At 38.7% G+C, this 13,173-nt stretch overlaps 1 protein-coding gene across 3 annotated transcripts in view; it reads right to left on the bottom strand.

Moving 5' to 3' along the window:
* Nucleotides 1-13,173, bottom strand: part of gulp1b (GULP PTB domain containing engulfment adaptor 1b) — a 77,116-nt gene that overhangs the window by 24,948 nt on the left and 38,995 nt on the right. For all 3 annotated transcript variants that reach the window (XM_084129548.1, XM_084129550.1, XM_084129549.1), the window contains exon 2: nucleotides 6,951-7,034. In XM_084129548.1, the coding sequence (XP_083985674.1) occupies nucleotides 6,951-7,034 (84 nt within the window). The remainder of the gene's footprint in view (nucleotides 1-6,950; nucleotides 7,035-13,173) is intronic.

The raw sequence follows: 13,173 nt of genomic DNA, 5'->3' as shown, positions 1-13,173 counted from the left end.
AAATATTAAAGCAAGTATAAGTGAAATCACAATGGTCCAATTAACAGGTTTATGTAGTTCATTGGTCTTTGAACTAAAAAATAATAAACTTGGTGCAAAGGAGACAGGTCCATTTTTAGCTTTACCCTTTGCTTTTCCCTGTACCTCACTGAGCTATGAAAAGGTTACTGCACCGCAGGACATCTTTGTCCAGAGCTTAGGTCTAAAGGTCATTTTGTAATGCTCCCACCGATTAACTGTCAGTTTAAACACAAATAATCATAAAGGGTAAGCATTCAAAACAGCTGGTGAAAAGCAAGTGCATGGATGAGGTCACTTAATGTGCATTAATTTAGATGTTAAAAAACAACCTGTTACCAAAGTTATTATTATGCCAGGCTTATTTATCTTGTGAACATGATTTCAGTTTCAACCTTTTGCAAAAGAATAGCAAAACTTCACCTAAATAAATGTCATCTCTGGTGGCAAAACGTCTAGGTTATGACTATAACCTCTGTTCCCTGAGAACAGGGAATGAGACACTGCGTCAATGACGCTATTGGGGAACGCCCTCCACGTGAACCAGTGTCTGAAAAACTATCCAATCCCGGCAATCGAATTTGACCGGCGACAGCCTATGACGTCACTACTACTGTGACCCGGAAGTATAAAAGGGGCGCCTAGAGAACATGTCATCCACTTTCGTCTGAAGGGACTGTTCAGCAGGCATCCCAGAGGCATGGCTAATGACGCAGTGTCGCAGTTCTCAGGGAACAGAGGTTACAGTCGTAACCTAGACGTTCCCTTTTGAAAGGGAACTCGCACTGCGTCGATGACGCTATTGGGGAATGAAGTACAATCCCACCATGCTGAGGGGAGTGCATGCCAATTATGGCTCTTGACAAAACGTTAAAACTGGCAGTTTCAACCTGAAATGCAAAGAAAACACTCCCCCTTCGGGTCAAATACATACATACATTATTCCCTACGGTCACTGCCCAAGCTATAAGCCTCAAAGAGGCCTCCAAAAAAGGAAAAGCCTACCAAGGCCGCTAAAGGGCTTGAAACCAACAGCTTCCATGGAAGGGGTTCCTTTAGTGGAATATGGCCAGGGGGTCCGAAAGGAGTGCCTTCCAGTCACTTTCTGAGGGGGACATAAAGTCAACCCCATATGCCACCAGGGAGGCTGACCTGATCATATCTACTGACCTAGTCTTGCCAACAACCTGTCTGTTTTCATAAACAGAGTCTCTCACAAAACTAATAGTGAAACCGGATCATAGAGACAGGCATCCTGGAGAGTAGAACTCAGCATATAACTTTATAACCCTTGCAAACAAGGGGAGTAACTCTACTCAATCTTGGATTTTCACAGTGCTTTGAAACAATGTGGAGGCTGGGCACTCTAACAAGGGACCCTAGAAAAAGGGAGCGCCTCCAGTTAGATCCAGCAGATCTAGCAGGGAGGCCTCATGAGAGTCCTTCAAACTTCTAACCAGACTTAGGGTTAGCTAGAAAAAGAAAAGAAAAAATACATATACATATATACATATACATATACATATATATACATATACATATATATATATATATATATATATATATATATACATACACATATACATACACATATACACATATATATATATATATACACATATATATATATATATATATATATATATATATATATATATATATATATATATATATATATATATATACATATATATATATATATACATACATACATACATATATATATACATATACATATATATATATATATATATATATACACATATAGTATATATTGTATGCATGCACATACATACATACATACATACATACATACATACATACATACATACATAGACTAGAATCAGGGAGGCTCAAAGGCAGCCTACAACGTGATGATCTTATTTATTTCTAAAATCCACAACATGGTTGAGCCACCTTCAAGGAGGCCTGTGAAGGATAGCGATACTTGTTAGCCTCAGATATCATTAGGGTTGGGTACCGAAACCCGGTACCAATATGGAACCGAAACCTGGTACCAATATGGAACCGGTACCTAAAGGCTCGTTTCCACTGAGCGGTACGGTACGGTACAGTAAAGTACTGTACGGTTCGGGTCGGTAAACCATGAATCGGCTAGCGTTTCCACTGCCAACAGTACCCTACTTGATAGGCGAGGTGTAGCCTATGCCGGAAAGAAACGATCTACGTCATTTTCACACGAAGAAGAAAGCGACATAGACAACAATGGATGACACACAGCAGCTCGTGTTCTTGCTTCTCGGCATGTTTGTCACAAGAAGTCAAGCGCCGACATTAGGTGTTTCTCAATACCAAGTGCGCAAAGTTCGGACTTGCCAAGTCCGACTCAGGAGAATGACTCCCGAGGACGCAAGTCCGGTAATTCTGCAAATGGAACAGCACGTTCTTGAAAGCGTCACTCAGCTCGCTCTGCTACTCCGGTTATCTCTGTATGTATATTTTAGGTAACAATAAAACGAAATATGTTATAAAACACAACCCTGCCTCTTTTCAGTTAAATTTTAAAAATATTAAACTTATTAATATGGTTCAGACAATATGTGCATTTGTACTCTGATCATCTTCACTGTAATGAAATTAAAAACCCTAAAAACTCAACCCTGTCTCTTTTTGTTAAATTTCAGTAGTAATAAGTACAAGAAGCTATACAATAAGAAATAAAGCAAACAATTCAGTCAAACATACAAAGTCAGCGCTCTAGTCTAAAGTTACAACGGTAAAGTTAAATAGCCTAAATATAAAGTTATGAAATTTCACTTGCGCATATTTTTATTCATAAATATGTCCTCAATGGTGTACAAATACCTCTGCCAATGATCTGACTTATCCTCGTAAACGAAGAATTTATACGGGACGGGTAGGTCCACGGAGGCTTCCATGTAGTTCTGCCATCTTGAAAAACTATAATAGCAGAGAGGGACAAAAAGTACTAGGCCAACGCCTTTCCACAACTCATTTTCGTTCAGAGCCAGCGTCACGTGACTGAAACCAGCAGAAACGGAGGAGCAGAGCAGTGAGAGGCGCTTGTCACTGCCCCGACAAGCTTAAAAGGCTGCACTGCACGGTTATTTATAATGGAGGACCATTCAAATGCTGAGTCACAGGATAAGGAGTCCACGTCGTAGAAAAAGTCCAAAATAGACCGTAAAAGGAAACGTGACCGGAGATTACAAAAAACAAGGGTTAGTGTCGGGATAGCTTTTTCCAGGTGGAAAGAGCTAATGCAGGAGAAAGCTTTCAAAAGAGACGCTGAAGTTGCCTGCTTTCTTCTCGACAGGTAAGTCAATGTTACGGTCTTAATTTCAAGCTTTTTTTCATTGCTTGGTTGTGTACTTTATTATATAGACAGTAGAACATTTATAGTTAAAAGTTAAACAGGCTCTTTGATGAATAGCAGCTATTGAGTAAAGTAGAGAAGGCCCTAAAAACAAGGTTGTAAGTTTTGTTTGTTCAAAACTGTAACATTTGTTTGTTCGTTGTGTCAAGTTGCAGTTTGTTTGAAATAACAAACCAGTTCACCCGAAGGAAAACTCGATGAAGTGCTATTAGAAGACATCCTGTCATAGCTTTTTGGTACATAACGGCTACCGTAGATGCAACACGCATTTGAAAAAGCGAGGCGCTGGAGAGCACTATTCGTTTGAATGCAAAATACAATTTCACCACTAGATGGGAGAAAATCCTACACAATGTCCCTTTAAATGCCTCAGCTGTCGGATGAAATATATTTAACCCTTTGTACGATCGTTCACACCAGTGATTAGAACGTTCAGATCGCGTGATCATCAACTTCTAAATTCAAATCTGTGTTCGCGCTCAGATACTGAGGGACTCTGGATGAAAAAGCTTCTAGCAGATCGTCTCCAACAAACTCCAAACTCCTCTGCGAGGAGGAGTAGGAGAGAAACTCCTCCTTTGTAGGAGGAGGAGGAGCACGAGAGGCGACACTGAACCTCTGGCCCTGTCTCTGATCCTCGAAACGGGATGGGCCAGGCCCCCCTGGCTGTCTGGGCGTGGATTCGGACCGCAGCGGAATGCATGATTTGAATGTAGCCGAGCGTGCCTTCGCCTCTCTGAAGTATGCTTAGTATGCCTGTAACACAGACATCGTGTGCAAGGCAGCCCCAGCCTGACCATGCCCTGCCATTCAAGCGAGATGTCATCTTGAGTGGCTTGGAAGGCAGGACTGGAGCTTTTAGTGCCGATGCCTCTCCAGCTGCGAGATAGTTCGCGAACGTCTCGTTAATTGGGGGCAGACGAAAAGAGGATGACATGTTCTCTAGGCGCCCCTTTTATACTTCCGGGTCGCACCAGTAGTGACGTCATAGGCTGTCGCCGGTCAAATTCGATTGCCGGGATTGGATAGTTTTTCAGACACCGGTTCACGTGGAGGGCGTTCCCCAATAGCGTCATCGATGCAGTGCCAGTTCCCTTTCGAAAGGGAAACACTGTGTTCCACCGAGGTAGTTTCCACTAGTCATCCTTATTTTGATAGTTTTAGAGGGGTTTTGGTCCGTCAGGGAGATTTAAACCAGCTAAAAGCAGTTAACCAACCAAGAGCAGATAACCTCATGCTTGTTTTTAAAGGTCCCCTATTATGCAAAATTAGTGATGTCTATTATGCTGTTAGATCTATTATTACGTCTATTATCTAAATTATGCTGTTTTAGTGACGTCACTAAGCACAGGCCCCGCCCACGAGTGTTGACAGACACTGCCTTTTCAACATAGACCCGCCCTGATCGAGTTCACAGCCATAGATGAGAATGTCTCCCAAGCGTTGTAGGTGTTGTGTGGCTGGATGTATTAATCCACATAGCTCTCTCTATTTACTCCCGAAATCTGAGGCAGCCGCTGAAGACAAGGTGGAATTATTTTGTTTTTAAAGAAAATGCTCCCTCAACTCTACCGAAATTCGTTTATGTACTTGCTCACTTCTTATAACTTACTGTGTTTACTCAGCTCTTACGGTGATTTTCTGAAGTAAAACTGACGCTTCATCTTTTGTGTGATGTACAATAAACTTTATTAAACTCATCAGTATATGTTTGATCATCATTCAGACCTGATCCGAATCAGCAGACTTGTAGGCTATTAATAATGGATACATACAAGCAGATGACAAATACGTTATAACCGTAATTAAACTACTAAACTATACCCGTTCCATCTCTATACAGCACTCTGACTCTGTTGTTATTGTCCGACTCGAAATGAACACCGTTACTGAGAGTTTCTGATATTATCATCATTCCGTGAGATGAAATTGTCCTGAGAGACTGAGCGCAAGCTCATGAAGCTCCGCCCCCTGTGCCGTCCAGCAGCAGCTTATTTGCATTTAAAGGGCACACACTAAAACAGCGCGTTTTTCTGAGCCCCAAAAAATGACAATTTAAACATGCTGTAAAAAATGATCTGTTGGGTATTTTGAGCTAAAACTTCACATACACACTCTGGGGACATCAGAGACTTATTTTACATCTTGTGAAAAGGGGCATAATATGGGACCTTTAAGTTGTTACAATTAAAAAAATTATTTATAAAATTTATAAAAATAACTTGCAAAATATTTTCAATATTTAAAGCAAGTATTTTTTCATTTGTAAAGTAACGCCTTAAAAATCAGCACACCTTTACCACAATTCTACATATCCATAACACTATCGGCGCAGATTTCCTGATTCAATTCTCATTTAGAAACTACTGATTTAGTTACATTTTGATTTAATTAACTGATTTGAATATTTCAGTTGCAATGTCACAAATGTTTCAATAATTACATAACCACCTAATGATGCACTGTAGCACATTCCAGGTTCATTTATAAACTGGGTTTTAGAATTGCAATTTAAAATTTTGGTGGGAAAATAATAAGGTTTGTGATTAATATTAAAGAGACTTTAACGTTTTATTCTACAATATGAATTCCAACTGAGCTGCAGGGGGGAAAAGTATGTAAACATGGATAAATTCTTTAACAGTTTAAGAACTTTTATGTACTGGGGAGGCATGAATCATTCAAACTCATACAGTATGTGTTTATGCCTAAAATAAATGATATTCCTTTTGAATCGTTTGTCATTAATAGGGCAAATGGTGCAGAACAGTTTACGCACAGCAAACTGTCCCTCGGTGACTGTAAAGGTCAATGAATGTGAAGTCTCACGTAATTTCTAGTTCGTTAAGCAGCATTATCACCTTCTGAGAAAGAGAGTCGTGAGTGAGAGTGCCTGTTTAGACTTAACGATAATTTCAGGGAACGAGCAAATCCCAATAGAGAGCTATGAAATATTCAAAGCAACCTACTAGTGCAGTGTCTGTGGCTGGAGATAAACTCGCCAAACATGGGCTGTGACCATGCCAGCAAGTCCAGAGGCTCTTCTGTCACTGCCATTAATAAAACATGAGCCTAGAAAGCACTTTCTGTGGGAAGTAGGCAAACCTATGTCACCTATGAATCCAGGTCTGTCAATGATGTTCAAAGTATCCAAAGTGTGTGTTGAGGAGTTTTGGAATTGAAAACAAAAAACAGAGATGAGTGCCAGAAATTAAGCTTTGAAAACCTGAAGTGTGGGGGTGAAACTTGATTTTAGCAAGTTTTAATACAGTTTGGGCCTGGAAGTAATTACTTTCCCAAAGAAAATATGTTAGGAACTGCATCCCTTATGGTGCACCTAACGAACGTAATTAGCAATCAAATACACAACATTTAGCCAACATGTTCTTCAATGATTTTGCTGTCAGGTAAATTTAATGTAACAGTGAATTCTGTCGCTCAAAACAAGTTTATATATAATCAGTCTGTTGTTCAACCAGCCTCATAAATGCACATTCATCTTCATCAGTCAGTCAGGCTTGTTGGCATATTGGCAGCTGACATTGCAGGAATTAAATCTATTCTTTTTGCATACCCTTTCTCCTGTTAAAAGCCCTGTTCATTCTGCAGAGTTTGTGAAGTGCCTGTGTGGTGAGGACGGACTCCAATGAGAAACCACCTGCAGAAAAAGCACAGAGGAACAGAATGATTGTGAAAAAGCGGCGTTATTCTCAATGAAATGTTCACTGTCAAAGGGTTTTTTGATTTCGTCAATAACAGAGGCAAAACTATATATATATATATATATATATATATATATATATATATATATATATATATATATATATATATATATATACTACTGTACAAAATTTTCACCCCTCAAAAAATGGTTTTAAGCCAGTTATTTATATATCTTTTGCTGTAGTGTGTCAGTAAGAAATATCAATTTACATTTCCAAACATTATTTTAGCCATTAATTTTAATAATCCAGTGAGATTTTTGTATGCACAAGAAGTCTGACAACAGCCGGTATGCTCCGCACGAAGATGATAGATCTCACGTCATCAAGTCCATCAGTGATTACATGAAGAAACAGGAAAAACTGAGTCAGAGTAAATCCAGAAGAACTGTGGCAACGTCTCCAAGACGCTTGAAGAAACCTACCTGCAAAGCTGCAGTACTGTGAAAAGTTTTAGGCACTTGTGTAAAAATGCTGTAAAGAGAGGATGCTTTCAAATATAATGCCAGAAATACTGTAGATTTTATTTATCAATAAACTGCCATAAACTAAATCAAATAAATATTTGGTGTGACCACCCTTTGCGTTTAAAACAGCCTTTGTCCTAGGTGCACTTGAACATATTTTTTAAGGTAGTTTTGCAGGTTTATTACAATTAATGGCTAAAGGAATGTTTGGACATATAAACTGATATTTCCTACTGACACACAACAGCAAAATACATAAATAACTGGCCTAAACAAATTGTTTTGGGTGTGAAAATACGTATAAAATATGTATGTATATATATATATATATATATATATATATATATATACAGTGAGGAAAATAAGTATTTGAACACCCTGCTATTTTGCAAGTTCTCCCACTTGGAAATCATGGAGGGGTCTGAAATTGTCATCGTAGGTGCATGTCCACTGTGAGAGACATAATCAAAAAAAAAAATCCAGAAATCACAATATATGATTTTTTAACTATTTATTTGTATGATACAGCTGCAAATAAGTATTTGAACACCAGTCTATCAGCTAGAATTCTGACCCTCAAAGACCTGTTAGTCTGCCTATAAAATGTCCACCTCCACTCCATTTATTATCCTAAATTAGATGCACCTGTTTGAGGTCGTTAGCTGAATAAAGCTAATGGATGTTCCAGAGGAGTCATGGGAGAAAGTCATGTGGTCAGATGAGACCAAAATATAACTTTTTGGTCATAATTCCACTAAACGTGTTTGGAGGAAGAAGAATGATGAGTACCATCCCAAGAACACCATCCCTACTGTGAAGCATGGGGGTGGTAGCATCATGCTTTGGGGGGGGTTTTCTGCACATGGGACAGGGCGACTGCACTGTATTAAGGAGAGGATGACCGGGGCCATGTATTGCGAGATTTTGGGGAACAACCTCCTTCCCTCAGTTAGAGCATTGAAGATGGGTCGAGGCTGGGTCTTCCAACATGACAATGACCCGAAGCACACAGCCAGGATAACCAAGGAGTGGCTCTGTAAGAAGCATATCAAGGTTCTGGCGTGGCCTAGCCAGTCTCCAGACCTAAACCCAATAGAGAATCTTTGGAGGGAGCTCAAACTCCGTGTTTCTCAGCGACAGCCCAGAAACCTGACTGATCTAGAGAAGATCTGTGTGGAGGAGTGGGCCAAAATCCCTCCTGCAGTGTGTGCAAACCTGGTGAAAAACTACAGGAAACGTTTGACCTCTGTAATTGCAAACAAAGGCTACTGTACCAAATATTAACATTGATTTTCTCAGGTGTTCAAATACTTATTTGCAGCTGTATCATACAAATAAATAGTTAAAAAATCATATATTGTGATTTCTGGATTTTTTTTCTTTGATTATGTCTCTCACAGTGGACATGCACCTACGATGACAATTTCAAAGTGGGAGAACTTGCAAAATAGCAGGGTGTTCAAATACTTATTTTCCTCACTGTATATATATATATATATATATATATATACATATAACTTTTCATATAACTTTCAACACTCATCAGCAAACTTGTAGTTTATGTTTACACTAAGGCAAGTACATACAAAACCACCAAACAATTAACAATTTAAAAATTACACTACAGCCATTTACACTACAGCATTTTTAACTAAAAACTGAAAACTTTTTATGCTTTTTGGCCGTTCATTTGAAAACAGGTTTTAAAGTGCAAGTTTTTTAAACAAAATTATACTGTTATTATCTCAGTTTAAACAACAAAAATGTGAATTTGTGAAAACAGTGATGTCATGCGCATGTGTATTACGTGCATATTACAGTCTATAGGTGCTTAGTGTTTCTCTACAAAGTGACATCGCCAACTACTGGCCTGCATTATACAGCATTTTTTTATTGTTTTCACAGATCCGTGTGAACGGGGATCGTTTTGACAATGTTTTCGTCTGTACGCGAAAGCGCAAAGGAAAAATGTTGCTGTTGTGTTAACGTTCCCTTAGTGCTCGTCAGTGACCATGAGAGAACTATGCCCTGAAGAGGTTGTGGATTCAATCAGAGGTAGGTCGCCATTTAGAGTGGTAAATGTCACTTACACTTTGAGTGTTGAATGACAATCCTGTGCAAAGTGACTAAAAATATTTTACATCTGTTTAAAAGTATCCTGGCATAGTTTGCTCAAACAGTATTTCTGTGATTCAAAATATAGCCACCCTTAGTCATAAAGGTGGCATCAATTCCTACTTTTGCTGTGAAGTGTTTAGTTGATGTTGAGTCGATGAGTGAGATGACATAGAAATACACAAGATCAAAGCCTCAAAGAAACGTTGGAGGCTGAGGATGTCAAAAACGCTGAACCAAACACACTCAATATCAAAAAGTAAATTCGGGCCGATCCTTTTGCAATAGAAAAAACTCACCTCAGAGACACCACGCAATTGACGTACTGCAAACACACATCTCACCTTGTTGCCATGCAATACTCATTTTCTTATTCTTTTAACCCTGTAAAGCCTGCCATATGAAATAACAGTCTGATTTTTTTTTTTTAATTGTCATATTTTAGTATCACATTTGATTGGCTCATATAGAAGAATTTGGAGTTCACACGCAAAGAAACGGAGCAAAATTATGCAAATTGGTGCAGTTGCTGCAATTTATATGACCAAAAAGTAAGATCAATAGCTTGTAATGTAAATTACTGATATTTTTTCAGAGATATAACTTTATATCTGTCTTTATAACTATCACGTACAGGCTTAGATCTATAATGACGGTAGAGAGACGGATCAATTCAAACAGGTGAGTTTATTAGTAAAGCGGCAGGAACACAGTCCACTAACAGGTAAGATGATCAATAGAAAGATAAATGAGAGTTTAAGCTTGTTGAGCTTGTCTAACAGGTTTGCAGAGCACACACACACAAGAGGAGACGTGGGATGACTATAGATAACGACTTGGATGACTGGATCGAGGTAACAACGTTGGTAGAGTCTCACAGGAAATTCTAGCCGTTAAGTAGTGAGGCAAGTGAGTCTGTAGCATCAGACAAGGCCAGACAAAGACTGAGTGTGTGTGTGTGTGTGTGTGTGTGTGTGTGTGTGCGTGTGTGTGTGTGCGTGTGTGTGCTACTTATGGTGCTGGTGATAAGGGCAGATGCGTGTCAGGTGTGCATGGTCAATACTCCACGTAAGGGTATGTTTACACGACACTGTTTTCAACTGAAAACTGAAAACTTTTTATGCGTTTTGGCTGTTCATTTACACAACACATCTTTTTTGGGGCCTGAAAATGCAAGCTTTTGAAAATGGATTTCAAAGTGCAAGGTTTAAAAAAGATGCTTTTATAGTCTCTTGTGTAAACTACAAAAGCATGAATTTGTGAAAACAGTGACGTCATGCGCATGTGTTTTACATGTTCACACATGCGTATTACGTGTTCGCGTGGTGTTTCTTGACAAAGTTACATCGCCAACTACTGCCGTGGCATGCATAATACAGCCCTTTTAGTCATTTTCGCAGATCAGTGTAAACGGGGATCTTTTTGATAATGTTGTCGTCTGCTTTTAGTACATCATTGTCGTGTAAACATACCCTAAGTGAGGGAGAGCCTGGCGTGATTGCAAAACAAGCATATAAATATATATATCCCCATAATATGTCTAGTTTCATGATCAAAGCGCTGTAGTTTTTATAGTGGGGGCAAAACATATAATGCAATGCCTATAATGATTGAGAGATGTACAAATAAATGTATCATGTACAAATGTATTGATATTTTAACATAATTTTTACAAGTAAAAATGATGTATAGATAACGTTCAGTAAGTGTTCAAAGTTCTTCTTGAAATATTACAATCAATTTAAAAGTTATTCTTATGTTTACTTTATAAAAATCTGTGACAATTTTACAGCAAGTTTTTTTTGCAATTATGCTAAAAGACCTTTTACTTTCTAAAAAAGTATAACTATCAATCAACAGAAGGCAAATTTAGAGGCCTTGGAAATTTGCTTATCAAATATGATACATAAGGCTTTCTTGGGTTAAGGCTGTTGTGATTGACTGATGATTACATTGCTTGCTGTCTTTGCAGTGTTCGAGCAATGTCATCTCTACTGAAAGCTTTCTGAATTTCAGTTGATTTGATTTTATGCAAAGCTTCCAGAGCAAAGCGGTTTTATTTATACAATATTTATACAAATTTCTATGCTCCTGAATGATTCTGTGTGTCTCTTGCCAATATATAAAGTTTCCACCTCAATAAAAAAAGCTCAAAAGCTGTGAGTTTTAGTGCAAGCATATACAGGCACGTCTGCTTCATAATTCGACATAAAAAAACCTATCTTTGTGGGCAAACTTTTCGCCCTAGCCTTGCAGTGGTTTGGAATTCCAAGGGGAATCGGATATATGTGTTTAGATGTAGGTCAGATGTCCAGATATTGGATGTATCTAATTTAAAAACACATTTCGCTCAGAAAGGCTGTGATCGTGTGGATTTTTGTGTTGACACGTGTGCAACAAATTCCGATCTGTGTCAGATGTGAATAAAAAAAAAATCTGATTTTTTGCCAATGACAGGAGCAGGAGTCAAGTGGCTTCTATGAAGCCCTGAACAACAGTGAAACACATCTCTGCCTTTTATCTGAGTCAAAGCTTTGTTCTGTCTGAACTGCAGCGCAAAAGACCCTTAGCTCGAAATACTTCATATTGTGCTAGCACTTCAGTTGTCAATCAAGAATCGTCCTCAGAGAAGAAAATGGAAGAATGAGAAAATATCGGAAATAGAATGTGCAGAAGACAGAACGCCAATTTGACAGCCTGCGTTCAGGAAAGTTGCTAAGCCTGAGTATTGCTGCTTGAAGAGCTGCTTAATCTTTCAGTTCTGACAATCTTCCATTCAGGGTGAATGTGAAAAAAACGTATGAACTTAGAAAAAAAAAAAGATAGGGAAAAGCAACGTTAAAAATATGCATGAAATGATACATTAAAAATGCCACTCGTGCATTTCAGGAAGGATTAGTTTAATGAGACACAAGGATTTATTACTCTTGCCTGAGCATGACAGCCTACGTCTTAAAATGGCACATATAATCTCACAACATTGACACGAGGCAGAAAGGATGTGATGCACGGTGACCTTTCCAAGTTCAGAAGTTTAAAGGCAACACGTTGTTAAAAGGAGAAACTCCAATAACAGTTGCTGCGCATTTCACATGGTCCTAATTATTTAGTTAGTTTATGTCTATGGAGAAAACCCTTCAGAACTAATTTTATAGGCTATTTTACATACATTGTATATGTAAAATTAAAAATATATACATCTCATATACATTTCATAGGGCTCCAGCCCTATTTAAACACACCTGAATCACCTAATCAAGGTCTTCAGGCAGAGCCTTAAAGTCCCCATGATCCAGAAGTTGCAAGCGACTTTTCTCCAGTGTTGTGACGTATTTCCAAGTGAAACGGAATATTGAACAGAGTGCAGGGTTTGACTTTATAGCGCTCCTCCTCTCCATCTCTGCTAGTAGCAGACTAACAGTTTGAGGGGAGTGGTTAAGCGTTTTCAACCCAAGCCGTCAAACTGACGTCATCAGAAAAGGAACGCCATTCC

Source organism: Abramis brama (assembly GCF_963993115.1).
Source record: "Abramis brama genome assembly, chromosome: 11".
In the NCBI taxonomy this organism is placed as follows: Eukaryota; Metazoa; Chordata; class Actinopteri; order Cypriniformes; family Leuciscidae; genus Abramis; species Abramis brama.
Note: the sequence above shows the minus strand (reverse complement) of the source record. Positions and strands in the feature narration are given on the sequence as shown.